Raw genomic sequence first — 27,008 nt, 5'->3', positions numbered from 1 at the left:
TTACATCCAGAGTGTATTTCAAACACATGGCCAAGACAAGAAAAAACAAAAGCTCAGAAGCAGGTGAGTCTTGGTATGAAAAGAGCTTTGAATTGAAAGGCTCTTCTATTACATCCAACTTGGTTACTGGACAAAACTATACCTAAACAAATCATCTTCCGATTCTTGTGACAAAAGCTTTTGACATTTCTCAGCAGGCAGAATCAGATCTTTATCTTTCACCCTCAACAAAAGTGTAGGTAACTGACATCCTTCCCTGTTTACAAACTTGGCAATATTGCAAAACATGAAGCTGATATTCTAAGCAATCATTTTTCCCTTCAGCAATGAGAACACAATACACTCCTTATTAAACGTTCTGTTGTATGAAGTTATAGTGCAACTCCAGCCTAAGGACATAGGCCAATGAAAGGCTGCAGGCAGAGTCTCATTAGACAAGCTAGAAAAAGCACAAAGTTTCCAATATACCCATCCTTATTCAGAACTCATGTACCTGAAAACTTCTCTACTTTTCTCAGACAACCTGTAAGTAGTAAAATAAAAAGTCATTAAGATGTTAATTCTACCTGTCAATCTTGCCTAGCATGTAGTTTATGCATGGTAACTCCTAACTAATAATCTTTAGCTGTATGAAAATAATGATTTCTTGGCAAAATAAGAAATTGCAAGGGATTGCATGTTCAAAATCATGATTTATTGATGTATTTTTAATCATGTAGCTCCTTGCAAAGATACACTTTATAAATTATGGAACAAGTATAGTACTTTCCACAGCTTTCACATTTTACTCCTCAAGTCCAGGTCAGTATTTTGAAACAAGATGTTAAAAGGTAAAATACGCAAAATGGCTTTAAAAAACTACACTAAAAAGCTTCAGTTCTTTCAGAATCCAAGATACATATATAATAAGCGGCAATACAGTGTCTGCACTACACCCCCAAGCGATATATGCAGGAGAAGCAGTGTACAGTACCTGCACCAAACCTCAAGGTACACTTGATGATTAGCAGTACACAGCACCTGAACATCTACAGCAGCCTCAAAATTTATCTTATTACAACAAATGCTCAAAGAGTTTACAGCATCTGTAGCAAGGTTAGATGAAGGGTTATAACACATTACAATCATGTCCAAGTGAGCCCTGCTTACCTGTGCATTCAGACCTGGCCAATGCACAAGCAGTACACACCAGCATTTCACCACTGCACTGTGACACTTCCCAAGCAGAGCCACGTACCCCGCAAACTCATCCTACGGTACAGGAGAACAACTCGCTGCCCATACCCCTCTCCCCTTCATGCCCATCCTGTCGAGAAGGAAGGCTCTACTGAACGTCTATCAAAGTCAAATTACATTTATGATCAACTGACATCACTGTATTGGTGGGGATGTACCTCTGCGGTTAAATTTTATATTCATGCTTGCTTGCCCTCGATTGTTTTCTCTTAAGGTTGATATTGACAAAATGCCAGATCTTAAAGGCAAACAAAGTAAGTTTAATTTAAAGAAAACATTTATTTGAAGTTCTTTTAAGTCACACAGTTTAACAGATAAAAGACAACTTTCTCCCCTTCACATTTCAAGCCTTCACCAGAGACCACACACTGTCCCACGGACAGTGAGACTTTCCTATAACAATTCCTTTTGGACAAACCAGTGTCCAGGCAGATGAAGACTCACATTTTAAGCAGACTGATTTATAAAATCTGTTTAAAAAAACCAACCAAACAAAACAAACAACAAAACTTTGTTATCAAATTCTCGTCACAAAGGTGTTTAATACTCATAAGCTTGATCTCAAAACAAAACCCCAGCCATTCATAATCAAATAAACATACTGCCTTCAAAAAATTCCCCAGAATTTTAAGATGTTCCAAATATGTACACATTTATAACTTAAGTGCTCATTAGCTACAACCTTTTATTCATGCAAGAGTTGTGGGAGGAAAAGGTGTTTCTTAGAGCGGCTTTTCTGAAAATGCAGTGAAACTCTTCACTCGTGCAAAGAACAAAGGGGTGTACATTTTGTCAATGTCGAAAGTAGTAACAGCTGTCTCACCAGTTGATCTGCAGAGAGTATCGTAAAAGTAAAATTAGACACAAGTTGCTGTTTAAGTCCCTCAATAATGCAGTCACATCCCACAGTACAGTGTGCGCACCAAACTACAGCCGGAATATAAGCATCTTTCATACTGCCTCGTTCTGAAGGCATTTGAATGTTGGCTGAGTCACACTACATAGAATACAATTCTGTTTTAATATCAAAGAAACACTTTCCCCTTTCATTCTTCTTCTTAGCTCCAAGACTTGTAACAGCACAGGATGTCACTCAAGTCACCGTATCAATATTGAAGTAAGAAATCCCCTTTCATTTGTTTCACTTAGAACCCTGAATTCAGAACACAGAGTGACAGCAAAAACTTGTTTACAAAATGTTAAAAAGAAGAAACCCAAGTATTTCTGAACATCAGTAACAAAATGCATATGTTCTCCTAGCTGTGTTTTATACTTATTTTTATTCTAGTTTCAAAAGGATACCACCATACTGAGAGGTAGAGCAGAACCTGAGCAGTACCGAAACTTCATGCTGAAAAGAATGTCTGTGATACTGCCACTTCTTCATAAATTGGGTATGAAAATAGTTTTTATAAAAGTGATTTTTCTGTTTATGGAAGTTACCTATACTCCCAACCACCAGTAGTTTACTTCCTATTTTATATACTTACAGCTCAATAGCTGAGCTATGTCCCTATAAAAACACTGAATATAGAGATTAAGATGACTGGAAGACAAGGCCTAAATCCAGCTTATATGCCAACACCAAACATCTGAACAGCCAACTTGCCAGTAATTTAGAGTGTCAGGTGCAAGAACAGTGGCCATGGCTCTTGCTTGGTTAGTAGTCAGAACAGCTGGTCGCATGCCTGTATTTTGCACTGCTGGCTTATATAGTTTGTAAGCATTACATTTCTCACATGATGGGTGCAGACATTTCTAGCTTGCACATCCGTAGCGGAAAAGAAATATACCTTAATGAATATATGTTTTCCACACCTCTTTACTAGCACCACACAAAGTCATTCAACTCCGATTCAGTTCTGAAATCATTCAAACACCGTGCATAAATCCTTTAAATGGCTAAAATACTGCAGTTCTACTACTTAGGAAACCTCCCATACCATTATAAATAGTTACTAAAATCTTGGGATTTCTTTAAGTAAAAGTTCATTAAAATCTATCAAATCAGGACCAGTTACTGTTTTCAGGACATTTTGTTAAGGCCTCATAAGTCTCACAGTCTTTACATCTTCTGTACTTAGTACTGGACAAATTAACGTCACTCGTGTTTCTATAGTTAACTATCCTTCTTTGATCTTATTCTCCATTTACTTACTTGTAAGTTATGTGACAAGAATGATGTATCCAGACAAGTTTGTTGAACCTCTGGCGCCCACTGGAGCACAACTGTAGTCCTACATGAAAACTGTGATCTGTTTCTTGTGCAGGAACACGGAGGAAATACCTGTACTTGTGGTAGTCCATTGGTTTCTGTACAAAGAGAAAAGAAGTTTCATGACCTACAAAGAACACATTGTGTAACTATTTATCCTGAGGCCTAGGTAACTGTGATGACAGACTGTTAAACTCTCATACTTAAAAGCAACTACTGGTATTCCTTGAAAATACATCAATTTAGATGTTAATTATGGAAGAAGTTTTCACAGAAAGTAAGATAAGCATGGAGGACACCACCCAAACTATGCAAACTCACTGTAAAATAATGTAACACTTCCAACTCTTCACAAGTTTCACTTGACAGACACTTTGTTAATCAGAAAATTTTGTGATGTAAGTAAGTTGACCAAATCTTTCAGAGTTCAATTAATGAATACTGCTTATTTTGTTCTATTTAATGCTGTGGAACATAACTGCACACAGTCAAAACTAATCTCAGAAAATTACCTCTTCTTCCTTCCCTTCTGTTTGTTAACAAGGTTAACAAACTACCTAATAGCACCACACATGGCAATTAAGCTTAAGGGGCAGAACTGTTGCTCAAATGTGAACCAGATATTTATCTGTCTTAAAAAGATTATTACAGATTTGGGGAAAAAAAGGTAAGATAAATCATCATGCCTATTTATATTGTATTTTTAAACCAGTTAAAAAATGAAATTAGTTTTTTAATCCTCTGGTGTAATGCAAATCTTCAGGTGCCTTAAAATACTCAGTCTGAGGAAAAACATTAAAAAGCCCACTCTTTACACTGTTTTTCCTCTATTCTATTTTGCTACCTACCTCTTCCTTTTTCTTCATTATTACAGCAAATACTTTGGTTTGATTGTCTGTTTCCTGGGAAAGGCGATAATGGCCAAGCAAGATTGCATCCGTTCTGGAAGGTTAACAGGAGGACAGTGTCAAGGACATAAAAATATTCTCTGTCTCAAAAGACTGATGTACTTATCAGCAATGAAAAGAAGACTGACTGCTTATCATAACCAAGGAAACCATTTATTTATTTCCATTTAGTAAAGTACCAGGCTAACTGATGATACAGAATGATGAAAACATTTTGGAAGGCTGCTTTTAAGTTTCCCAGACAGGGCAGTAAACATAAGTTACTCAGTCCTACCTAGCCTACTGCTAAATACTTTCAGACTTCTGGTGAACACCTTACACCTGTTCTGAAGTCACAAATCATTTTCTATTTTTTTAACAAGTCTGTACAAACACCAAGAAGAAATCAAGCAATAATTCAGTCACATCCCACCAAAATCTTCACTTTCCTTCAAACAGTCAAGGAAGTGTGAGAAGGCAGTCAGTAACAAAATAGTATCTTTAAAAGGATTCTAAACCCACCAAGCTAATAGCATGTATTCTTCCATCAACTTCCTTTATAAGTTTAAAATCACATAACCCGCAAAGGAGATCTAATTACAATATCAGGACCTTAAAATGAAAGATATCTTTGCATAAAGACCAAAATTTTTTGAAGTTCTCAGAAGAGAACTATAAACATCTATAACACAATATAAATAACATTGTAATTTTACTCATTTTGCTAAGCCAGGATATAGAATACGAGACAAAAGTAAATAGAAATTGGCAGGTAAAACCAAGATGAAAACTGTAAAGCCAAATATTTCATTTCAACAACCTTGTATTTTTAGTCCGTAAGCGAGGAACTATAGATTGAGGATCTTCAGGAGTTGTTAGCATCATAACTTGACCATCTGGAAAGAATCTCAAATACCTGCAAAAATATAATTACACAATACAAACCTAGAAAACATAACCTTTTTCTGTTGTGTGGTTTTTGTTGGTGTTTTTTTTTAAATCACAGGATGTTTCCCAGAAGGATATAGAACTTGATAGGTAATAGGATTTGAAAACACATTTCTTCACACATGATATAACAGAAAAAAAAGATTAGAAATCAAAAGTTTTGAAGATTAAAAGATCAAGTTATGAAGAGTTATGAAAGAGAGCAGGAGTTTTGCCACCTCTAATCAAAGCAAGAAGGTTACCGTGGAATCAAAACTGACCTCAAGTAAGTTTCTCCATTCCCAGCATCGATTGAGACAAATGCAACAAAAATCTTAATTACAGTATCAGTACAGAATGGACAATGTCATATGGATGTGTTCAGGTTCTGGGATCTGATCAATTTTTATAGTACTCAGATACTGTGCTGATGTTTGTGAGACTATAGAAAGAGCTATGAGATTCAATGATTTCTAGTAACAGTTTCCAGCCTCAGAAGGGACAACAGAATAGAACAATAAATGCTGCGAACAGCAAGATGAGGAACAGCAGAAAAACAGGCTGAGGAAACAAATGGCAAGGTATTTACAGCAAGTTGAGAAAGCCCAGCCTCTTTATTATTTACAATTGGTTACAAATAAGTTAAAAGACAATTCTTGTATAATCACTTGTTTGCCCTTTGCTGAAAGCAATTATTCTATCAGAAATGTAAAGCAAAAGTGATTTGGGAAAAGAAATCTGTGGACAAGTATTACTGTTGTTACTGTTTAAGTTTCATCCACATGAAATGGTGTAACTGAGGATGAAATGTGTTTCTAAGCCCACCTGTAATTATAATAAATCCTATTTCTTAACACCTATTCTCAAAAAATATACATAGCTTTACACACTGTAGTAGTTTCACTGAGTTTTACAGAATGATTAATGTTTGTGATATCAAAGGCTGGATTTAAAGAATTTAGGAGAGAGAAACATTTCACTCACTCATTGTACTACAGTTCTACCTGTAATATTCCACTTGGTGCCACGCTCTATAGAAACCATCAAGAGATTGTTCTCCTTGACGTATGTATTTTGTCTTGCTGATATATACACCTACAGGAAAGGAATATATGAACAAAAAATTAAATACATAAAATATTTAAGATTAAAAAACCAGTAATCTAAAACTTTTGAGTTTACTTTTGTTACTTAAATACATTAAAGTTTTTATTTTCACCCCTTGCACCCTTCCCTTCTCTTTACAGATACTCTACAGATTAAAAGTCCAAACAAATTCAGATTGTTATAAACAACGTTATAAACATCAAACCCACCTGCTGGCTTCTGTCATGGTTACATGCAGTAAAAAAACCCAAAACTATTTCCAAAATACACTTTACCATCAAATCGAACGCGAGGCCTTTCCAAAAACATTTCCCTCCAAGAAGCATATGGAACAAGTTTATTGCAGCTCCTGCCCCATATTTTCAAACAGACTTGATGCCAGATTTCAGGATCTCTAGTGAAAATGAGAAAAAAACAAATCCCATAACTTTCCTGCAAACCTTGTTTAGCTTTTATGTATCAAAGTAACAAACTCCGTTATTGAGTTTGGATGCAACTGAAAGAAACTTTCTTGAACAACAACAGCTCATAATTTAAAATCATTGACTAATTTACTTAAGCCTGGAGCATTTGAAAGCCACTTCTTCCTCCCAGTGAAATTCAAGAACACAATGCCATTTTCAGCCAAGTACAGACGAACAACATTGCAGCAGCCTGGTACTTCTCTGTGTGGCCATACGAGGATGACAACACAACAGACATTGTTTTGGAGACCTTGAAACTTGTGACTTTCAAAGAAGGTAGGGCAAGTAAGACTTTCAGCAACATTTTTTATTACAGAGAAGTCATCTACCTAACATACCATTTAGTGGTGTATTCAAAAGCTGATTAGCACTGCGAGGAGCATAACATGAAAATTGCTGTGGGAAGAAAAAGCAGGACATAGTCCTACATGTACGATTTAGCAGCCTAAAAGCAAAAAAAACCCCACCAAACCCACCTTTCCAACACAGGCAATTTTGCTCTATGGATTTATTATCCACCTCTACATACTGTTTACATATGCTGGAGCGTAAAAAAGCTCTTTTTGATTCTTTAGAGCAGAGAGAAGCTTCACTCTAAATAACATCTACAATACCTGGCGCAGATGTAAAATCCTCGACAAACAAGAGATAATTGCTCTAATGATCTTAGGTCCAAGTCACTTGAAACCACCCATCGGAAAATGTACATTAGTACTTCCATAGGCAACACTGCAAAGAGAAAAGAAATCTTTGTTAGATGGTAACCTGTAAATCAATAGGTTACCTGTAATTCCAGGTTTGACCATTAGTAAAGTTCTGACTTTCCATAAAAAAATCCTACTTTTTCACATTGTAGCCAAACATCAGGTAACAAAAAAATTATCTTTAATTAAAAAAGTCACATAACAAAAGAATAAAAATCAAGAGCTGAAAGTGCATTATGATGATAGGACAAAGCGTAGTTTTAGACTACAAATATCCACAACTGTAAGGTGTTACACCAAAAATTCCACATGCACATCGCATATCCACAGTGCCTATGAAGCAGTATTTTCTTGAAACTGACCTAGTGTGTAACATTACCTCAAAGCATACTGCTTTTGCATGACAAGCTAAATAAGCTCAGGTCAGGGTCAGTATTGCATAGGAGGTGCTAAGAACAACCTATCCACTATGAAATTGATATGATATCACTCTATATTTTGTGGTACAGGTCCAATGATTGAAAATGGTATCACACAGCATTGTTGTGTTGGAAGACTTTTTCTAATGTAATACAAGATTATGACAGAATCCTCATCAAAGCACCACAAGATTGTATGATAATTTTCCTAGCATTAAAAGTCAGTGATAAAGCCCTGCGAAATTAAGCCAGAATTCTTTCTAGTAACTTTCTGCCTCCCTAAGTTTTCTCTGTTGTTTCAGTTGGGTATAATCTTGTATACTAATCTTATACCATCAGGAATTACACTTCATTTATTTTCAACTACTGCTGCTTTCCAGAGCCTATGGCTCAAACCGTATCACGGCAGGCAATGAAGACTTGATGGTTTTAATCAGTGTAACTGCTTTGAGATCAAATGGAGGAAAGAGCTGAGCAGTGCAAAGGTACATTAAACAGTAACTAGCTCTAAATACTGTGGTAGAGACCGCATTTTAACAGAACTCTGATTTTTAGTGAAAAAACATGCTTCTCAAAAAAACTGCATTGCTGCACTCCACAAATCCAACGAAACTGTTTTTGCTATAAAATATGATGAAACTTAAGTTTCACCTTTCAGAATACTAGCACGATAAAAAGTACATACACCTCACTGGGCACCAGTTTCTGTATTCATTAAACACACATCCTGTTTCATGAATCTGACTTAATTCTATGTTTTATTGTTGAGAAGTCATAAATTTGCTATATTGCCTGTATTTGCAACCATTAATGTTCCAGTATAAACAAAAGTTGTGCATATTATTGCTACAAGGTACAAAACAGTCTCTGGCAAATTGTGAGCTCTTCAGTATGTGAACTCTTAGTGCCTTGGAGAATGGGAGATATAAAGGCTTAAAAATCTCTTACTAGTGCTAACAGGTATATATCTTCCATTCTGATAGTCACCAGTCAGCCAAAGCCTTTGGTTATCTATCTTATCAACCATGTTTCTAAGTTTCTAGTAAACTAGGGATTGTTAAAACACTTTGCTTCAGATACTGGGCACACCCGGTAGGAAAAATATAGTATTTCTGGTGGAGATTGCTATCGTGGTCTTAAGCTTTACTTGTGTAAAAGAAGAAAAAAAAACTACTATGAAATTGCTCATATACTAGGGAGGGGAAGTAAATATATTCAGTACCTCAGTTACACAGCATAGGTCTGATCCTATCCTGTACTAAGGGTTAACCAGTATTCTAAGATTATGAATGTCAATAAAATGTAAAATGGAACACAGGAAATCAGTTCAGCCAAATCCATTGCTTCACATTGTTTGAGTTCTCCTTCAGCTGCTGAGGTCTGCGACTACTGTTCTACTGTGATGACCGAGAGGGATCCTTTCCAGCCAACTAACTTCTGAAGCAGACATGATTTTAACAGTTTTCATTCTGCTATAAAACAGTTGGTAAACAAGATACTGTAACACAGGACTAGCCAGAAGGCAGAAAATAAAACCATAAAGAGACTAAGATTGCTGCTCAAAAGACACATCTGCTGAGATCACTTTATAGTAATGTCTACAACACCTTGACTTTACTGGCAAAAAAAGATGCTTTCCGAAGTGTACAATGCCACAGTTGTTTAAAAAAAAAAAAACAACAAACAAAAAAATCCCTGTTTTCTTTATGTTTTGACTTGAACAGCTTGCTACATTTACTTTATTTTCCTTCCTTGAGTAGAACAGAGGCGATCAGGCCAAGATTTCCAAGAGCAACTGATAATTTGGGATGCAAAACACGCATGTTTTAGAGGCATCTGATTTTAAGGGAGTTCATAGCTTATATACACTCTCTACAATTCAGATCTCATAAGGAAGTCTCAGGATAACTGTCCTAGAACTGAATCACTGAAAATCATTAACCTTCAAAAGCCTTTCTACCCATGTTATATAGTCTTGCTGAACCTGAAGACATATTTGTTGTAAAAATCTGATGCAGAATCAGATAAAAACAGGACATGCAAAGATGCATATTCTTCACAGAACAATTGTCTCTTATTCACACTTAAGAATTGTAACAAATATTTGCAAACCAAAACAAAAAAAAATACACGTTTCACTTTTTCAAACATTAACTGGAAGGAAAACTGGAATACACTTACTTCAGCAAGTCCGCTCCTGGAAGTTCCTACTTTTAAGTATGACTTTGATCCTGAAAAATTCTACTTAGTAGTACTACTACATGGAAAAGCTTGTGAGATAAAGGCAAACTCATGTATGAGAAAAAGATCTGTTTAGCTAGTTGATGATCTTTTTTCCTTCACATCTAACTAAATAAAGAGATACTGTGTGCATTTCTTTAAAGGTGGCTTTAGAATGAAGGTGACAAATGTTTTAATAGAGTGAAACATCTCTATAAATTCTACCTCTGAACTCTTACAGTGTATCTTAACTCATACCTGAGATATGGGTCTGGCTGACATCAACCTCAGGCTGACAAAGTTTGACTGAAGATTCCTGAAGAGTTAACTGCTGCTGGAAATCGGACAGGAGATCAGCCATTTTGTCATCCTCTTTGTTGTCCTCAACACTACAAAAGGGGGAATGCCAACACTGTGATATTGGACAAAACTTACCAACAGATGTCCTTATCTTGGCATCAATCCACTGTCTTACCCTCATTCAATATAGTTGTCTCCTATATGTTTTTAAAGCAATCTCATTTCATCATACGATAAAACAACTACTGCAATCTTATCAAGTTCATTTAGATTTTGCTGGAATCCATCTGACAGTAGCAACTTTTTCTTTTTTTTTCATTTAATTCCAATTCCAGTTTCTTTTTGGATTTGAGAGTTCACTGTTCACTGTTTTCAGTGAAGTCACTGAAGAATTGCCTGACCCCATGAAAAGACAAATCTCATCTTTTACTTTGTCTAAGATAAGCCATATGCAGGAAATAAATTATCACTGACAGAAAGTTTTTTCTAATCCTTGTCACAATGTAAGCTTCTGAAAACAACTAAGGATATTTTTTTTTTTTACTCTTGTGTTATTCAGTGAAGGAAAACTTTCCTTTAGGAAAACTACTTTTCACCAATTCCGTAAATAAACAGACATAAAAAAATTCAGGAGCAAGAACAAGATAGCAGAACAGAAACAATATGCTTGCTACTTGTCAGTAAACTTGAAGGATTACCAAGTGATAAAAAAACATTACCACATTCAAAAAAAATCTAAATTTAAGTTGTATGTCATAATATGATCCTTTAATAGGTGCATATTTCCTTGCACCAAGTAACCACAATCTACAGAACTCTTCCTGATTTCATCACAAAACACTTTCTTTCCCCTGACTTAGTATACAAGCTAGCTAAGAGATCTTCTTTTAATATTATTCAATTTTACTCTAAACATGCTTAACAGAATGAGCTGAGAATATAAACGAGCAGCTAGCAGACCTACCAATGGGTTTTAAAGTATTATAGAGAAGACAATTATGTTTGGGCCAGTCATAACTAAGACTATAGTAAGATGTTGCACTGAACATACCTTCCTTTATTTTGATTAATATCGTGGCCAGTCCCAGTACCTACGGGCCACGCTGTAAATTGTTTTTTCAAATGTAATTGTGTAATTTGTTTTTTTTTCACCAAGACTGTATGAAACACCTACAACAGTAATTCAGAAAGCAAAAATACCACAACTAGAATCTCTTGAAAGAACATACCTCTACAAATACTGCTTTTAAACAACAATTAAGAGTACTGGCTGGTTTCCCCTCACTGTCATGTAATGCTGGGGACAGTACAGCAACATTTACAAAACTGAATGAAAATTCATAGAATGAAAGAATCATTTAGGTTGGAAAAGACCTTTAAGATCATTGAGTCCAACCGTAAACCTAACACTGCCAAGTCCACCACTAAACCGTGTTCTTAAATGCCACATCTACACGTCTTTTAAATACGCCCAGGGATGGTGACTCGACCACTTCCCTGGGTAGCCTGTTCCAATGCTTGACAACCCTTTTGATTAAGCAATTTTTCCTAATATCCAATCTGAAATTCCCCTGGCACAACCTGAGGCACCCCCAGGTCTTCTTCTGCCAGACAGCTTTCCAGCCACTCTTCCCAAGCCTGTAGCGCTCCATGGGGTTGTTGTGACCCAAGTGCAGGACCCGGCACTTGGCCTTGTTGAACCCCGCACAATTGGCCTTGGCGCACTGATCCAGCCTGTCCAGATCCCTCTATAGAGCCTTCCTACCCTCAAGCAGATCAACGCTCCCATCCAAATTGGTGTCAGTGAGACTTAAGAAGGGAATAGACAAAATGATGCTAAAATGAGAAAATAATCCTAAGAAAACCAAGATTTTTACGTGACTGTATTTGATCACCCAGTATTTTTCCTAGGGCACAAATACACAGCAAAGATTTCATGCTAGCAATGCGTTCAGAAACTGAAGTAATGGATGTAAATAAAGCACTTATCTCATTTTACTCTCTTTTATATTGAGTCAACTACTGCACTGAAGCTATACTGCCCTGGGGCAAAAAGACTCAGCTAGTAATACTACGGGTTTTAGAACTCTTGATTTCTTGTAACTATCAGCAGCATCTATGGCTGCTACTAGTAAGCAGTGAATTGGGAAGCTGTTTCATAAGCTTGTCTTCACTATGCTATCTGAGCTATGACAGAGGTTTTGGCCCTAGCCTGAATCCTGTCCTCAAACATAAATCTTGGCCTCAAATTAGGCCATCTTAACCCACTACATATCTAGTGTGTTGAGGCTAGGGGTATTCTGATGCTTGTAATGATGGAAGACTAGACTACTCAGTCTACAATCTATGAGCTTCTAAATGTACTGCTCTACTTACTGGAAATGCTCCCATTTGGCTGTGTTAGTCAGCATAAGAACAGTAGTATATTCCCTTGCTTAATTAAGAAGCATATTCCATGGTACAAAGCTTTTAATAATCGATCTTTTTGCCATCTACAATTTTGTAGATGATCCTAAATGTATAACTTATAAATCTGAAAATCAGAAATCAAAAGTAATAAAGTGACTGATGCTTTTTTCTTTTTTTCAAGTAACATCCTTCCACTTGAATTTAACAAGCTCCAAGCAAGCCTGCTACCTTCTTTGAACTACGGTATAGAAAAGTCCTCCTTGGATTAATGCATCTGTAAACTTTCTATGAAGCAGTCTATTCAGATGAAAGTAGACAAGTTTTCCAAATGTTAAGAGACTTACAACTGCATATCACAGTAGAGCATTCATATGCTTTAGAAACAAAATTTCAGGTTTCAGTACTCCTATGCACTTAATTAGTAAATTTTCACACTTACCACCTCTTTCCAACTCCATCACCATCTGGGGACCGTGTATAGGTGATCTTAAACTCTATGTCAGGTACAAGCTGCATGGCTAGGCGATAAAACTTGATGGCTGAAAATAAAGGTTTAATGTTTAAATATGTCTGATGCTTATACTAGCTTATCAAAGCAAAGATTTTTTTCAGAGAGATGGCTTCAGCTAAAGAACTAAAAAGGTGTAAAATGCCTTCATCTAATAAATCTTATTTAGTCTAAACTGATGTTGTGGTTTAAGCCCAGCCAGCAACTAAGCACCATGCAGCCCCTCTATCAATCCCCCTCCTCAACTGGACAGGGGAGAGAAAATATAACAAAAGGCTTGTGGGTCGAGATAAGGACAGGGAGAGATCGCTCAACCAATTACTGTCACCGGCAAAACACGGGCAAAAAGACTTGACTAGGCAAAAACTAACTTAATTTATTGCCAATCAAACCAGAGTAGGGTAATGAGAAATAAAACCAAATCTTAAAAACACCCTCCCCCCACCCCTCCCTCCTTCCTGGGCTCAGCTCCACTCCCGATTTTCTCCACCTCCTCCCTCCAGTGGCGCAGGGGGACGGGGAATGGGGGTTGGGGTCAGTTCATCACATGTTGTCTCTGCCGCTCCTTCCTCCTCAGGGGGAGGACTCCTCACTCGTCCCCTGCTCCACTGTGGGGTCCCTCCCACAGGAGACAGTCCTCCACGAACTTCTCCAATGTGGGTCCTTCCCACGGGCTGCAGTTCTTCAGAAACTGCTCCAGTGTGGGTCCCCTCCACAGGCTGCAGTCCTTCAGGCACAGACTGCTCCAGCGTGGGCTCCTCTCTCCACGGGGCCACAGGTCCTGCCAGGAGCCTGCTCCAGCACGGGCTTCCCACGGGGTCACAGCCTCCTTCGGGCATCCACCTGCTCCGGCGTGGGGTCCTCCATGGGCTGCAGGTGGATATCTGCTCCCCCGTGGACCTCCCTGGGCTGCAGGGGGACAGCCTGCCTCACCATGGTCTTCCCCACGGGCTGCAGGGGAATCTCTGCTCCGGCGCCTGGAGCATCTCCTCCCCCTCCTTCTTCACCGACCTTGGTGTCTGCAGGGTTGTTCCTCTTACATGTTCCCACTTGTCTCTCCAGCTACAGTTTCTGTGCCCCAGCAACTTTTTTTTCCCTTCTTAAATATGTTCTCCCAGAGGCACTACCACCATCACTGATGGGCTTGGCCAGCGGTGGGTCCGTCTTGGAGCTGGCTGGTATTGGCTCTATTGGACATGGGGGAAGCTTCTAGTAGCTTCTCACAGAAGCCAGCCCTGTAGGTCCCCTGCTACCAAAACCTTGCCATGGAAACCCAATACAACTGATTAGGTTTAAGTTCAATACTTAAAGAAGAGAGGCACATTAAGCACTGTTGTCAAAACTAAAAACTCCATGTACTCTTTCAGAATAAAGAGTTCTCTCAGATGTGTTTCAGCTTTTACAGATTTACCTTAACTGCTACAAATTCAATTATGGAGTACAAAATTTTACATTCAAACATTTCAAAGTCCTGATTTCATTTGTTGCCCTTACATTTGTTTGCACTTACAAAGCTTTCTCAACAAGCTGTAAAGATTTTAGGCATTATACTCATAAGTAACCCTGAGGAACATGAAAAAGAATTTGAAAGATGATGCAGGTACCTTAAATCCTCCATATAGTATTGTCATTCAGACATAAACAACATTATAAAGGTGAGAAAGATCAACAAAATGTATTGTTGTAGTTTTAAAACTTCAACAACAGACACATAACAAGTAAATTTTATGGTGGCAAAACCCTGGAAACTACAGAAGGCACAGAAATAAGCCACTCAAAACACTGAGGGTGAGGAACCTGTCTAGAGGAAAGCAGCCTTTTCAAAAAGCTATGTAGCAAGCACAAGACTACGGGGCATGAAGGAAAAACTGACAGATCAGGTTTCTTCTAGCACACAAAGTACATCTGCCTTTAACAGTCCAAAGTGTTAAACAAGCACTAAGCAGAGAAACAGGTCCAGGAAAATCACCCTGTGCGAACAAACTGTTATTTAAGCCGCAGAATGTCCTTCTGAGTTAACTCTGCAGATCCTTCTTAATTTAAGTAGATTCATTGTATGTACATTCAGTCTGTTTTAATACTGATATTAAGATCATATATGTATTTATATGTCTCTCTGTATTCCCACATGGTGATACCAAGATCAGAGGGCAACTCTCCCTCAGTTTGGACCCTTAAAAACAAAACCCAAAATAAAAGAAACATCAGTGAGCGTGGAGCTCAGAATTTGACACACTAATGAGTCTGAGAAGCCTAAGTTTGGGGCAAGTAAGCGTTCCTACTTCCTTGAGTTCATGTCAGGGCCGGTGACTGACAAGTAGTATCCTTTAGCTGGTGAGGATGAGGAAGACCAGCAGCCAGCTAAACAGAGATCGGTCTCAACTTTAGCATTTGATCTTGCAGCAAGGTCTGTACTGTACTTAAACATGAACAAGCTGCTGCACATAACTGTCTCACAATGTCAGGTATCAGCAAATTTCAGCAGCAGGCTGAAATGCCACTTGGATTCTGGTGACCTAGACCAGGTCAGCAGATAAAAGTGTGGCCTGAAAACAGATGTCCCAACATGTGGTCAGTAATATATCTGTGTCTGGTGTAGGACCTTGTCTCTAAGGTCTCATACAGATCTATGTGTAGAAACAGCTTAGCTTCTTTACGTCTCAAATCAAATTCAACCGAGAAATAATGGATGCATATTCATGCAATCCAGATGCCTAAAACACCTTTGTGAACGCACCTCTGTTACATCTAGCTACTCTGCTGCTGTGTTTAACATACAAGGCGTACACTCAAGCAGATGAAGCTATAGCTTTCATTTTATATACACAATGTTTAAGTAGACTGCTTTCCTCGCATGTTTTTTTTTTATTTACTTGGAAACTGTTGGTATGAAAGAACCTTTGCAATCTACTGCATGATTTCCTAAATGGTAGATGTGAGAGACTGAAAGAGTTTATGTCTCAAACATTGTGCTGAGGCAAGTTCTGCATAACGATGAACTCTACATAACAACGAACCCTGCATAGCAAGGAACCACAGGTGAAAAGAAGCCGATCAGCACAGATCAGCACAGATCAGCACAGGACATCAGCAACAGGACAGGGAGGACGGGCAGTTCCCAGTTCTGATAACGCTGAGCAGGGCAGCTCACCATGCATGGCCAAAGATCAAACAATGGTCACATCTGCAGGGAAGGGGCAGTTACACCCCAAACGGCCCCAAGCCCACCGATCCATTTCCCGAAGTTTCTGAAAACACAAACTGTGCATGACACCTAATTAGCCCAATAAGTTCGAGTGCCAGCCCGAAGGAGGGGCAAGGAGATGATAAAAGGACACAACCTGAAGGCCCACGTGTGCGTGCCCTCTGGGACTGAACCCTTAGGCTGGCGGGACCAACACTGAACCCAAGGCCACTGAAATCTTTCTCTTTTCCTCTTTCTCTCTCTGTCTCACTTTCTTTCTCCCTCCTTTTCTATAATCCCTACACCTCACCCCTTTAAGACATAAACCGCTGACACGTTTGGGACTAGCAGTGGATCCAGCCGCCCCTAGGCTCCTCTCTGAGAAGGAGCCTAGAAAGCAAGGGGGTCTGCTCTCAACCTCCTGACCCAACAGGAGGGCTCTCCTTATTTTCTTCCCTGAATTGATATATATGTGGTTATGGTTTACGGAAGTAGTCTCATGCCAATTCCTGTTGAGAGAAACCCCGCCGCCTACTGTTACACCTTCCAAGTTCAGGCTGCTTCTGCCATAAATAAAATGTTTAACTGATCGTTTGGTGTCATTTCACCTTAATTTAGCCCATGGGAATTCTGAACTCAACAGGACTCCCTGGTCTGTCCAGCCTGGGTCGTGACAGTAGATTACATATCAGATTTAGTTCTGACATCTTTTTTTACTGTGTATTTAATTCTACATCAAATACACAAAATACATTAGCCTAAAGTTAATTTTGCCCCATAAAAACATGTAATAAATAAGAAATCGAACCAACTAATTTTATTACCTACTGGGGACCCATATTTCTCTCAGTTCATTTGAGATCTGGAACAACAACCAGAAATCCCTTGCAAGGGAAGGAAATCTCCCATGGTGGAGAGGAAATTTTGTATTCAACAGGTGGCCGACTTCAGGAGCTTCCAGAGTACTCTCAGTTTTGCCTATCTTGACATTATTTTGCACCTGCACTTTAACCAAGGTGGCCAAAACCTCTAGTGGATGAGCAGGATGGCACATACGTTCTGTGTTCTTTTTTTTTTTTTTCATAAAAGAAATAGAACACTGGTATCTCCACTACTGATATACAGGACTTGAAGTCAGGACAGGCTTCTTACTTTATATATTCTGATAACTAAATATGAGGAAGAAAACTTTGAATTTCCATTTTTACTAGTGCTGATAGCAAGAGGCCAAGCAAGCTAAGCATCTTAAATATTTATGGCAAACCTCATAAAATAAGACTACCAGATTTAAACATTCCTTTCAGGAATTCTTAAAGAAGCTATCTTAGTATGCTGTGTAAATTAAAAAACAAAAACAAACAAACAAAAAAAACCCAAACCCAAAACATTCCATGGGTTAAGTAGTTTTGTTCAAAGTGGAATGAAGAAAACTGTGAGCACAGGAAATACAGTATATTGCCTTGATTAATTACTATGCTTACTTCATGTTACAAAAGCCCTATAAAGAAGCATGCTCTATGAAGATGCAATCCAGTGCTTCATTAAATTGCTAGATTCCAAAATACTGTCGTTTTGTCTGAGAGGTAGAAATTCCTTCCTCGATCTCACCTTAGCTTCACCTCAACCTTACAACTGTGATATGATGGTTCCTTTTATAGCAAGTTTGTCTGCTTATCCGAATAACTGAGCTCTCAAATTACTATTAGCCTGCAGTTTAAGTTCACTGGCATCATGCAACTTTGCACATAAATCAGAGTGTTAGAGTCGTCTGCAATAAAGGTGTTCATTCTAGACTCCCATATTACCTTCGTAAAGGGCCCCATTTTGTTCTTCTTCCACTGCCTTCAGGAAAAGTTCTTTTGCCTGCATGATAAATTACACAGACACTTCTTAAATTTTTGACAAATACAAGCACATTGTTACTTGACTTAGAATTATTTTTCATCTTACCTACTGTACCCTATGAAGGAGATGAATAAAATAATTCCATAAATAGAGTGAGAAGACATATTCGTGTGCTACAAACCATAACTGAAATTCCCAATCAACAAACTATGCAGGTTCCTGCTGCTCGCCCCTTACCTACAGTCTTTCAGAAAGCAGACTAGGAAGGTAACACAAAGCCAAGCATTAAAACTAGAAAAATCAGTGTAGGATTATAGAAAGACATCAGCATGGAGACAACGGGTTAATCACCTCTGTTGTTTCTCTAGATTTAATTCAGCATTAGCTTTTAGGATAGTTATACTGCAATACTAACATACACAAAAAAATCCCCAAAATATACATCTATTTTTTGTACCTTTTCCTCTTTTGCTATCTCCTGTTTTCCTCTGGCATCTACAGACTTTACTCCAGGTCCTCTTGAAGATGCTCTGCATGGCAGAGGTTCCAACCCACTAGAACTCATACCCGGGGCAAGCTCAAACATCCACTGAGCTCTGAACATCTGGAGCTCTGCCTAAAAAATCCGATTAATTCTGATTTAGTATCACATATTCAGACAGTATATCTTCTGAGGAGAAATTATGAAGTACAAACACAAAACAGAATTTCAAAATTATGCTTTACACTTCCAAGTCTTAAATGGTTTCAGTGAGTTTAGACACAGAGAATTAGCTATTGTTTTACAGTGATTTTTTTTTAAAAAGTGCGGAAGTACTTTTTCAATCTCATTGAATAACATAAGTGCTTTTACCTGGACTGTTCACCTCAGAAGAAAAACTGATGTTTCAAGAAGTGGTTGTTAGTACTATGGTTATGATCTAAGACTCTGTAGAAAAGTATTATTTCTAGACACGATGTTTGTTCTTGTTTATGCAGAGTTACCTTAAGCAAGAAGTCAATTAGCTCTTGAAATTAAAATTTAGAAAACCTATTTTTTTGTAAACAAGCATACTAAGCTTTATGACAATCACAGCTGTCATTTATATAGTATACAAATAAGACCTTACACTCCTTTCTGTGAAACAAGGCAAGTCATAATTCTTGCCACGCATTTTTTTTCAGTATCTTTGAAGTTACACTTTACATGCCTCTTGCAATCACCATGACTTCTGGGGAGCAACCCCATAGAAATCTAGTGTTGTAAGAGAACAAACACACTTTTCTATTAAGACTGCTTTTATTAACTTTTCTGTAAGAGAGTGACAACTTAAACTGGAATTTGATCCATACAGAAACTGCTGTCCGATTCCTACAGTTCTTTAAAGAAATTCCAAATCTGCACAAACTTTCTTTTCATCTACACAGATAACTGAAGACTGAATTTGACACCTGAACACAATGCCAAATCTATCTATTTCACATTTGGAGGGGCAGACAGATTAAGCATTTGTCAGATCAACAAATGTGTGGTAATTAAATGAGCATAAGTAATAAGTGCAGCAGTACTATGTTTGTAAAAAAAACACTAGCATGAGAGACATACCTGAAGATTTGCGTCACCGGCTCTTTCATTGTCATCGGTTCTTACCAAATCAGAGTGACAATCTTCTTCAGCTTCTGCCTAGTAGAGAGCAGTCAGACATGATTAGAATCTGCATAAGTCCCTACAGCACATTCACAAAGCACAATTGTCTTGGATACGTATTAAAAAAATTTTAAGCATACTCCTTTTTTCCCCATCCTACCCACCTACCCCACAGATCAATCTTAATTGATGATAAAAATTAATCTTAAAATTACTGGTATTGTTTGAACTTCCCTATTAACCCAATGAAGTTGGGTTTTCAATCCAACATAGATTAGTTATGTATCACTTGAAGGCTTACATGCATCAGTACACTGCTATAATACCTGAATAAATACACTCAGTGTCTCAGTCAAAGCATAGAACCAAAGCTTCAGTATTAAACAGTAGTGTGCTTCATATAAGAAGTTAAAATTTAATCACTATCTTCTCACTGTAAAGATAACCATAGTTGGGGGGTTTTTAATAGATACAAAAGCACAAAAAGACTAGTGCTTTGAGTAACAACAGATACTTTATGAAAATTATGGGACAATATGGGCAATCTCAAAAACTACATGTGAAACTAAACAAGAAAAGTATTGTAAAAGAAAATAAAAAGCTAGCATGAGAGCTTGACGGTTGGTTTAATTTACAGCACTGCTGTGAGACAACTTGAACAAGGTAAGACCTTAAATAAGACCTTTAACTAAACTTAACAGGGCTCTACATAGGAGTTAGACAGATAGTTTAAGAACAAAATTTAAAGACACAAAAAAATTCTCATTGTGAAATATACTGAGATTTACAGAATCTATACTAAAACAAAGGAAAACTAATTCTGAGCATCGGTGACAAGCCACTACAATGACAACAGCAGCAAGATGCCAGTAAGGAAAAAAAAAACCCAAAGACTAAAACATTTGTTTGAAGTTCTTCCTGCAGCTGAAGCATCCCAGTTTTTCTACCATTCTGTGCTGAAATTCACATCTGTAGTTCTGCAAGTACATAATGCAAACAGAGAGTCTAAGAAGGTAAACTTGGCATTAAGATTACCACAACTACTTATAGAAGTTTTGTTTCCCACTCCTTCCTATTGTAGATATTGCTCAAAGACTTCAAGTGACATTCTGTCAGTGAGATTCTTCCAAGTTCTCATAAAGAAATCTCTATCTCCTGCACAACTGAAGTGCAGAAATCAAAGCATTCTTGTATTCAGAAAATTTGTAAAATTTTTATAGCATCTGGAAGTTCAAGATCAAACTACAGAATACTGGCAAACCTCATGGGAAGGCAATGTTTAATCTCTTTGTCTTGGCGACAAGCACCTTCTAGCACTCATCTCCAGTTCCCCACAGGTCCCCTAAAGGACCACAAACTTGCTGGCTTGTCATCTGTAAATGTGCTTTCACTGATGTCTCAGTCAATTTACCTTTTACAATTGATGGTGTAGACAGTGTTAGTTGGTTAAAGTAAACAGATACTGCATCTGGTTCTACACTCTGATTTTAAGGCTGAATTTTTAATTTCTCGGTGCAGAAAACAGGTAAGCCAGAACGCTCCAAAGCGCTAACAGCATTAAATCTGAGCAAGGAGTAAATAACTTAGAAATGTCATGGGTTTTGATTCCAGAATTTGACTGCAGACAGTTAATATCCTATGAGTTATAGCAGTCATATCGCATTATTTTAGCATCTGGGGATTACGTCTATGCTGGCCAAATGGAGATAGCCTCGGAATGAGCTAGCACTGAAATGGATGTCTGTAAGTGCATTATTATGGCACTGGGCTGACACAAATAAGGCCTACCTCTGCCTGTGCAGAGCACAGGGCTTCTGGTTTGCAGCTGAATTATGTCTAGTCAGCTCTCGGTCTGGGCAGAATAAGCCTGTTTTTATCTGCAAAATGCAGAAACCAGTAATTTCTAAACTAAATCAACACACTATCTTCTTGTGCATAAAGGCACGCCCATTAAAACCTTTAACTCATGAAGTCTGTAGATAAACTAATTTAAGAGTAAGAGTTAAAATTATTTAGAAGGTCATGAAGCTGGCTGAAGTTTACCTCATGTGCAAAAACTTTTTGTTTCAGTAATCTGTTCAAGAGTCTTGATTTTCCTCCCCTCGTCTCTGTTCAACTGCCCTACTTCTCCTTCATTTCTTAATCACAGTCAGTCACGGTCCTGGACCAACTGCTTCCAAAATGTCATTCAATGTTCTTTATAACTTAAATGTGCTCTCAGTCCAAACAAAAAATAAACCATACTATGAAGACCTAGTCCACAGCCTAAAAGCTGTCAAAAAACATCATGAAGTTGACTACAACTGTCCTGGTTTCAGCTGGGATAGAGTTAATTTTCTTTCTAGTACAGTGTTATGTCTTGGATTCAGTATGAGAAGACTGTTGATAACACACTGATGTTTTCAGTTGTTCCTAAGTAGTGTTTAGACTGAATCAAGGATTTTTCAGCTTCTCATGCCCAGCCAGCAAGAAGGCTGGAGGGGCACAAGGAGTTGGGAGGGGACACAGCCAGGGCAGCTGACCCCAACTAACCAAAGGGATATTCCATACCATGTGATGTCATGCCCAGTATATAAACTGGGGGGAATTGGCCTGGGGGGATCGCTGCTTGGGAACAAACTTGCCATCAGTCAGCAAGTGGTGAGCAATTGCACTGTGCATCACTTGTTTTGTGTATTCCAATTCTTTCATTATTATTATTGTCATTTTATTACTGTTATTATTATCATTATTATTTCCTTCCTTTCTGTTCCATTAATACTTTTCTTCCTGATTCTCTCCCCCATTCCCCTGGGTGGGGAGGAACTGAGTGAGCGGCTGTGTGGTGCTTAGTTGCTGGCTGGGGTTAAACCACAACAAAACCAAAGTTTTGACTTCCATCATTAACTCCTCTATCCTGAGTGCATGTGTCGAGTCTCTCATATCAAAGGTTTATCTTCTGGCAGCAGTGGCATCATAAGTGACTATCCCTCTGAATTTACCCGTAAAGCAATTCATTCACATTGCTACTGCATAGTGGACTGGACTGGAAAACCAATCTCTATTAACAGCCTTTCCGCTATTTTTTGATCTGCTGAAACCCTACGGTTTTGCTAGAACAAATGAGAATGTTCACCAGCAGACAGCTCATGAGAGCACACCTAAAGCAGGTTGTAACTTGTAAAAATTGGGTCCTTGCCCCCACTCTGACAATACTTAAATTGTAGTTATAGTTTCTGAAGCTCACAGAACATTGTACTTTAATCGCTACTTAGTGGATAAATCTAGCCTGTTCACCATCACGCTGCTGGTCTTCCTCCTGCTACAAGCCAGCTGTCACACGGAACAGTGACTTTATCCTGCTTGAACATGAGACATCCTTAGTGTGTACCGATCAGCTCAAATAATTTTGCATGAGAAAAGTGCTAGCCAGTCAAGCCACTAAAAGGTCAGCATGTCAACAGTAGACATCTGAATTAGACTGCAACCTGTAAAAAAACAGTCAGCTGAGTAGATTTCTGATTTGTTTGCAAAGCTTTAGAAATTATTTGCCAAATGCAAAACTAGTTTATTTGCACAGCTTAAATTGTTTTGCAATCCATAATTGCACGTGGATTTCCTCAGGCACAACAATCACTTACTAAACTAACTGTAATGTCAAGTCCTTTAATAGTTCAGATCTTTGTTTCAGCAAAATAAAACCAAGATCAGAAACAGCTCAAAGTTGACTGTCACCAGTGGAACAGGGCTATGTGTGAACTGTACAGAACTAAAGGAGAAGCAAGCACGACATAGCGACCCAGTGACCGACAGCTAATGTTCTTCTTGGTTTTCTAAGTAAATGAGGAAGTCGGTCCATTTTTCTGTCAATGTGGTAGAAGCAACACTGTGTTCAAAAATGAGAGTTTTAATCACGGTGCTAAGGCATCTTAAGAGCTCCTGAATGATAACAAATGGTTTAACTTTGAACGATCAGGATCTCATCATGGATACTTGAATCCATGTTGAGATGCAGTCAGAAAAGCAATACTGAGCCAAACAGTAGTTCTGATACCTTAAATCACAAACTGAAATAAGTAGCGTGCCCGGCCCACGGAGCCGTTTAAATTACCAACTGACTTTATGCCATCTGTTTTTTGAGCGAAGAAGGAGAAAGGTAGGGCACACGCATCTGTAAGGACACAGTGATTTGTCCAGGTGGCTCTACGGAGAGCTAGATCGGTCCTGAATCAAGCAGCCCCCTCCTCAGCCCAAAACCCTCTGCGGAAGGCGGGGCCGTGCCTCCTTGCGGCGCAGCTACCCGGGTGGGATCGCGGCCAGGATCACGGCACACCTCCCTCGCTGCCCGGCCACAGGCACACAGGGCAGGGCTGCCGGGCAGCGGCACGGCTCGGGGGGGCCGCTCCTCCCGCCCCCGGGCACACGCCCCCCTTGCCGCTGCCACCGCCCGGTCCCGTCCCGTCCCCCCGCTCCGCCCCCACCTGCCGCGGAGGCCGAACCGCCACCGCCTCCCCGCGGGGCGACCGGTGCCTCGCCACCCCCCCCCTCCCCGCCCCAGGCCGCGCTGCAAACGGGGAGCAGGGCACGGCCGGCCCGGGGCCGCTCACCATGCTGCCAACGCTCGGGCGGCGCTGTCCCGTCCCGGGGGTCTCTGCCCCCCCCCGCTCGGTCCGTGTGTCCTCCCCGCGGGGGGAAATTAGCAGAGTTCTCGGTCGGAGAAGCGCACCACGCAGCGGGAGTAACTGCGGGCCCTGCGTACGGCAGCCATCTTCCCGGCGAGTGAGGGGCAGGCGGACCGGGAGCAGCGGAGACACGCGACCAGACAAACCCGCAAGGTCAGAGCGCCGCCTGACGCGCGGGCCGCTCTGAGGCGCGGGCGCCGGCCGCGCGGACTACCCGTCCCAGCGCGCACCGCAGCCCCGCCGCGGCTCTCCCGCCTGGAGCGACGCGGCGCGCTGCCTGCTGGGAGATGTAGTCCCCGGCCGACGCCCCCGCGGGCCGCGGCCGCGCCGGCTGGCAAGCGGCGCTTTCCCAGGCCGGTCCCGCCCGGCGGCGGAGCAGAGGATGCCGGGAAATGTAGTCGTTCCCCCCCACCCCGGGCGGCGATCCCGGCGGGCGGCCCCGGCGCTCCGGGGGTGGCTGCTCCGCCCGGCCTCCGCCGCTGCGCTTGAGGCCCGGCCCAGCCCTCCCGCGGTGCGGGAGCCGGGGGAAAGCGGCGATGTCCGGGCCGCCGGGGCGACCTCCTGCCCCCTCGGTGCGGCCCCTCAGCCCGGTGTCGGCAAGGCGCGGGGCTCAGTGCGGGAGCCGCCATTTCCGCGGTGACTGCGGTCAGGCCGGGGCCTTGTTCCGGAGAGATTAAAACCCGGGTGGCAAAGGAGTGGTTAGTACTGCGGCTGTAGAGATAATAATGTTGCCGAGGTCATCTGAACGTCATGGCCCCCTGCCCTTTGCCCATCCAGTTCCCTCAACAGTTGTTCCGTGCTCTCTGTACACCTCACCGGGTTTTACAAAACTAAACCCATTCTTCTAATCTGTATTACCATCTCTTTCTTTTTTTCTGGAGGAGAACCACGTGTGTGGGCCTTCACGTGTGACCTGTGAACCCTTCCCCATAGCTACAGCCCCGAACGTTTTTAGGAGCAAAAGGAGGCGTGGGTCCCTTCTGGAGATGGGCAGGTGAGAGCTCAGGGGTGGGCAGCAGGAGCAGGCAGCGGGGAAGGTGGCTGCGGCCAGGGGGGATGCCAGGGGTGTGGGAGCCGGCACCAGCAGCGGGTTTCACATCCAGGTGGGCGCAGAGCCCCTCTGCAGGGAGGAGAGCGCGGGCGGGCGGTGAGGGTGCTGTCTGACAGACCGGGTGCCGATCCCTGGCTGGGCGGTTGGAGGTGGTGGGGGGGCTGGCAGACCCTGTGTGAACAGTTGAGATGACAGCAGCACAGGTGAGGTGTTGAGATGGGTGATGGTGAATACAACTGGTTATCTTTAATGCTGCTTCTCGTTTGGGGTTGGAGTCAAAGCTGTCAGGCTTTTCTCCTGCCTGGGTGTGTGTCTCTCCTTTTGGGAACGAACCAGCCCTGCCTCTAACAACAGAAAACCAGGGTACTACAGCTGTCACTGGGCTGTGTGTTTATGCATGTGAGATGTAACAGGAATGATTTAAAGCAGCAGTCTCTTCTGAGTAAGTGTGCACTGCTCCTGCTGGCTTCACTGAGAGGCGTGCATGTCCCTAGGAGGGAATAGGAGGGAATTTAACTCTTTTTTTTTTTTTTTAATTTAAGAAATGTAAGTGTTCCAAAGACTGGCCTCTATTTAGATGTGGGGGCCCGGGGCATCCAGAGCTTTCTGGAGTTCCCTCATACCTTTTTTAACAAATGCATGTCTTGTTAAATAAGTGTATTTCACTGTAGGATTGACTGATGTAAAATGCTCCCCGAGGGGAGGAGCTGGGTGCGCCATGCTCCTGAATTACACCGCCAGCTCACCGTGTCTTACAAAACGCTGGGGAGTAACTGTGCTTTACTTTTAAAACCTAAATGAAGTAGTGTGAAAAGAAGCTAAGACTTACTGAATCGTTCTTACAGTCGGATCTGATGATCAATTAATTGCTCGAGGCCAGTTTTTTTGTTCCTCGTTTCCCTTTTTCTGCCTCTCCCCCCTCCATTTCGTAGCTGGACCCTGCTAGAGCCGGGGAGAGCTGCTGGTGCCCAGGTGAGGAAGGCTCCGGCCCCCCGGGCAGCGCTTAAAATGTCGGTATTCTTGCCGCGTGTTCACAATTTGGCATTTCTGCGTTCAGTTCTGTTATTTAAACTCCTCTAGGGGATGTGAGAGAGGCCAGTCGTCGGGGGGATTTTTATTATTTATTTTTTATGACGTTAAAACCCAGCTCAGCCGTAATCCCTTCTGGCAGCGGCGACCAGGCCGAGCTGCTCCACCGTCTCTCGCCTCTCCCCCGACAGCCGCCCGCTTTTGGGGGGACCCCA

The 27,008-nt window shown here is 40.7% G+C and overlaps 2 protein-coding genes across 7 annotated transcripts in view; one reads left to right on the top strand and one right to left on the bottom strand.

Moving 5' to 3' along the window:
• Positions 1 to 677: 677 nt before the first annotated feature.
• FBXO9 (F-box protein 9) lies at positions 678 to 24,986 on the bottom strand. Of its 3 annotated transcripts, XM_010561079.1 has the most exons (14): positions 24,639 to 24,828; positions 24,086 to 24,202; positions 20,011 to 20,088; positions 18,883 to 19,041; positions 18,386 to 18,443; positions 13,328 to 13,427; positions 10,438 to 10,568; positions 7,451 to 7,565; positions 6,648 to 6,766; positions 6,270 to 6,360; positions 5,159 to 5,254; positions 4,300 to 4,393; positions 3,395 to 3,549; positions 678 to 2,067 (listed from the first exon to the last, which is right to left on the bottom strand). In XM_010561079.1, exons 4-14 carry the CDS (start codon positions 19,027 to 19,029, stop codon positions 1,959 to 1,961), a joined length of 1,215 nt encoding a protein of 404 aa, XP_010559381.1. In that variant the 5' UTR covers positions 19,030 to 19,041; positions 20,011 to 20,088; positions 24,086 to 24,202; positions 24,639 to 24,828; the 3' UTR covers positions 678 to 1,958. The 3 variants fall into 3 exon arrangements, with proteins under 3 accessions (XP_010559381.1, XP_010559382.1, XP_010559383.1); XM_010561080.1 differs by lacking the exon at positions 24,086 to 24,202 and having other exon boundaries at positions 3,391 to 3,549; positions 24,639 to 24,986; XM_010561081.1 differs by lacking the exon at positions 24,086 to 24,202 and having other exon boundaries at positions 24,639 to 24,856.
• Positions 24,828 to 27,008, top strand: part of ICK (intestinal cell (MAK-like) kinase) — a 24,023-nt gene continuing 21,842 nt past the window's right edge. Inside the window, exon 1 of one of the 4 annotated variants that reach the window (XM_010561086.1) lies at positions 24,828 to 24,866. The gene's annotated coding sequence lies outside the window, so the exon portion shown is untranslated. The other 3 variants (XM_010561088.1, XM_010561085.1, XM_010561087.1) reach the window with 3 other exon arrangements.

The sequence above is a fragment of the Haliaeetus leucocephalus genome, unplaced genomic scaffold (assembly GCF_000737465.1).
Source record: "Haliaeetus leucocephalus isolate CR32 unplaced genomic scaffold, Haliaeetus_leucocephalus-4.0 Scaffold141, whole genome shotgun sequence".
In the NCBI taxonomy this organism is placed as follows: domain Eukaryota; kingdom Metazoa; phylum Chordata; class Aves; order Accipitriformes; family Accipitridae; genus Haliaeetus; species Haliaeetus leucocephalus.
The sequence above is the reverse complement of the archived record's forward strand: the minus strand, read 5'-3'. Positions and strand labels throughout refer to the sequence as shown.

Coding starts and splice junctions, on each gene's coding strand:
- FBXO9 (XM_010561081.1), bottom strand. Junction 10,569..13,327: donor GATGGAGTTGGAAAGAGGTG/GTAAGTGTGAAA, acceptor CCCCTTTTGTAG/TGTTGAGGACAACAAAGAGG. Junction 6,361..6,647: donor GCCTCGCGTTCGATTTGATG/GTAAAGTGTATT, acceptor CCTTTCCTGTAG/GTGTATATATCAGCAAGACA.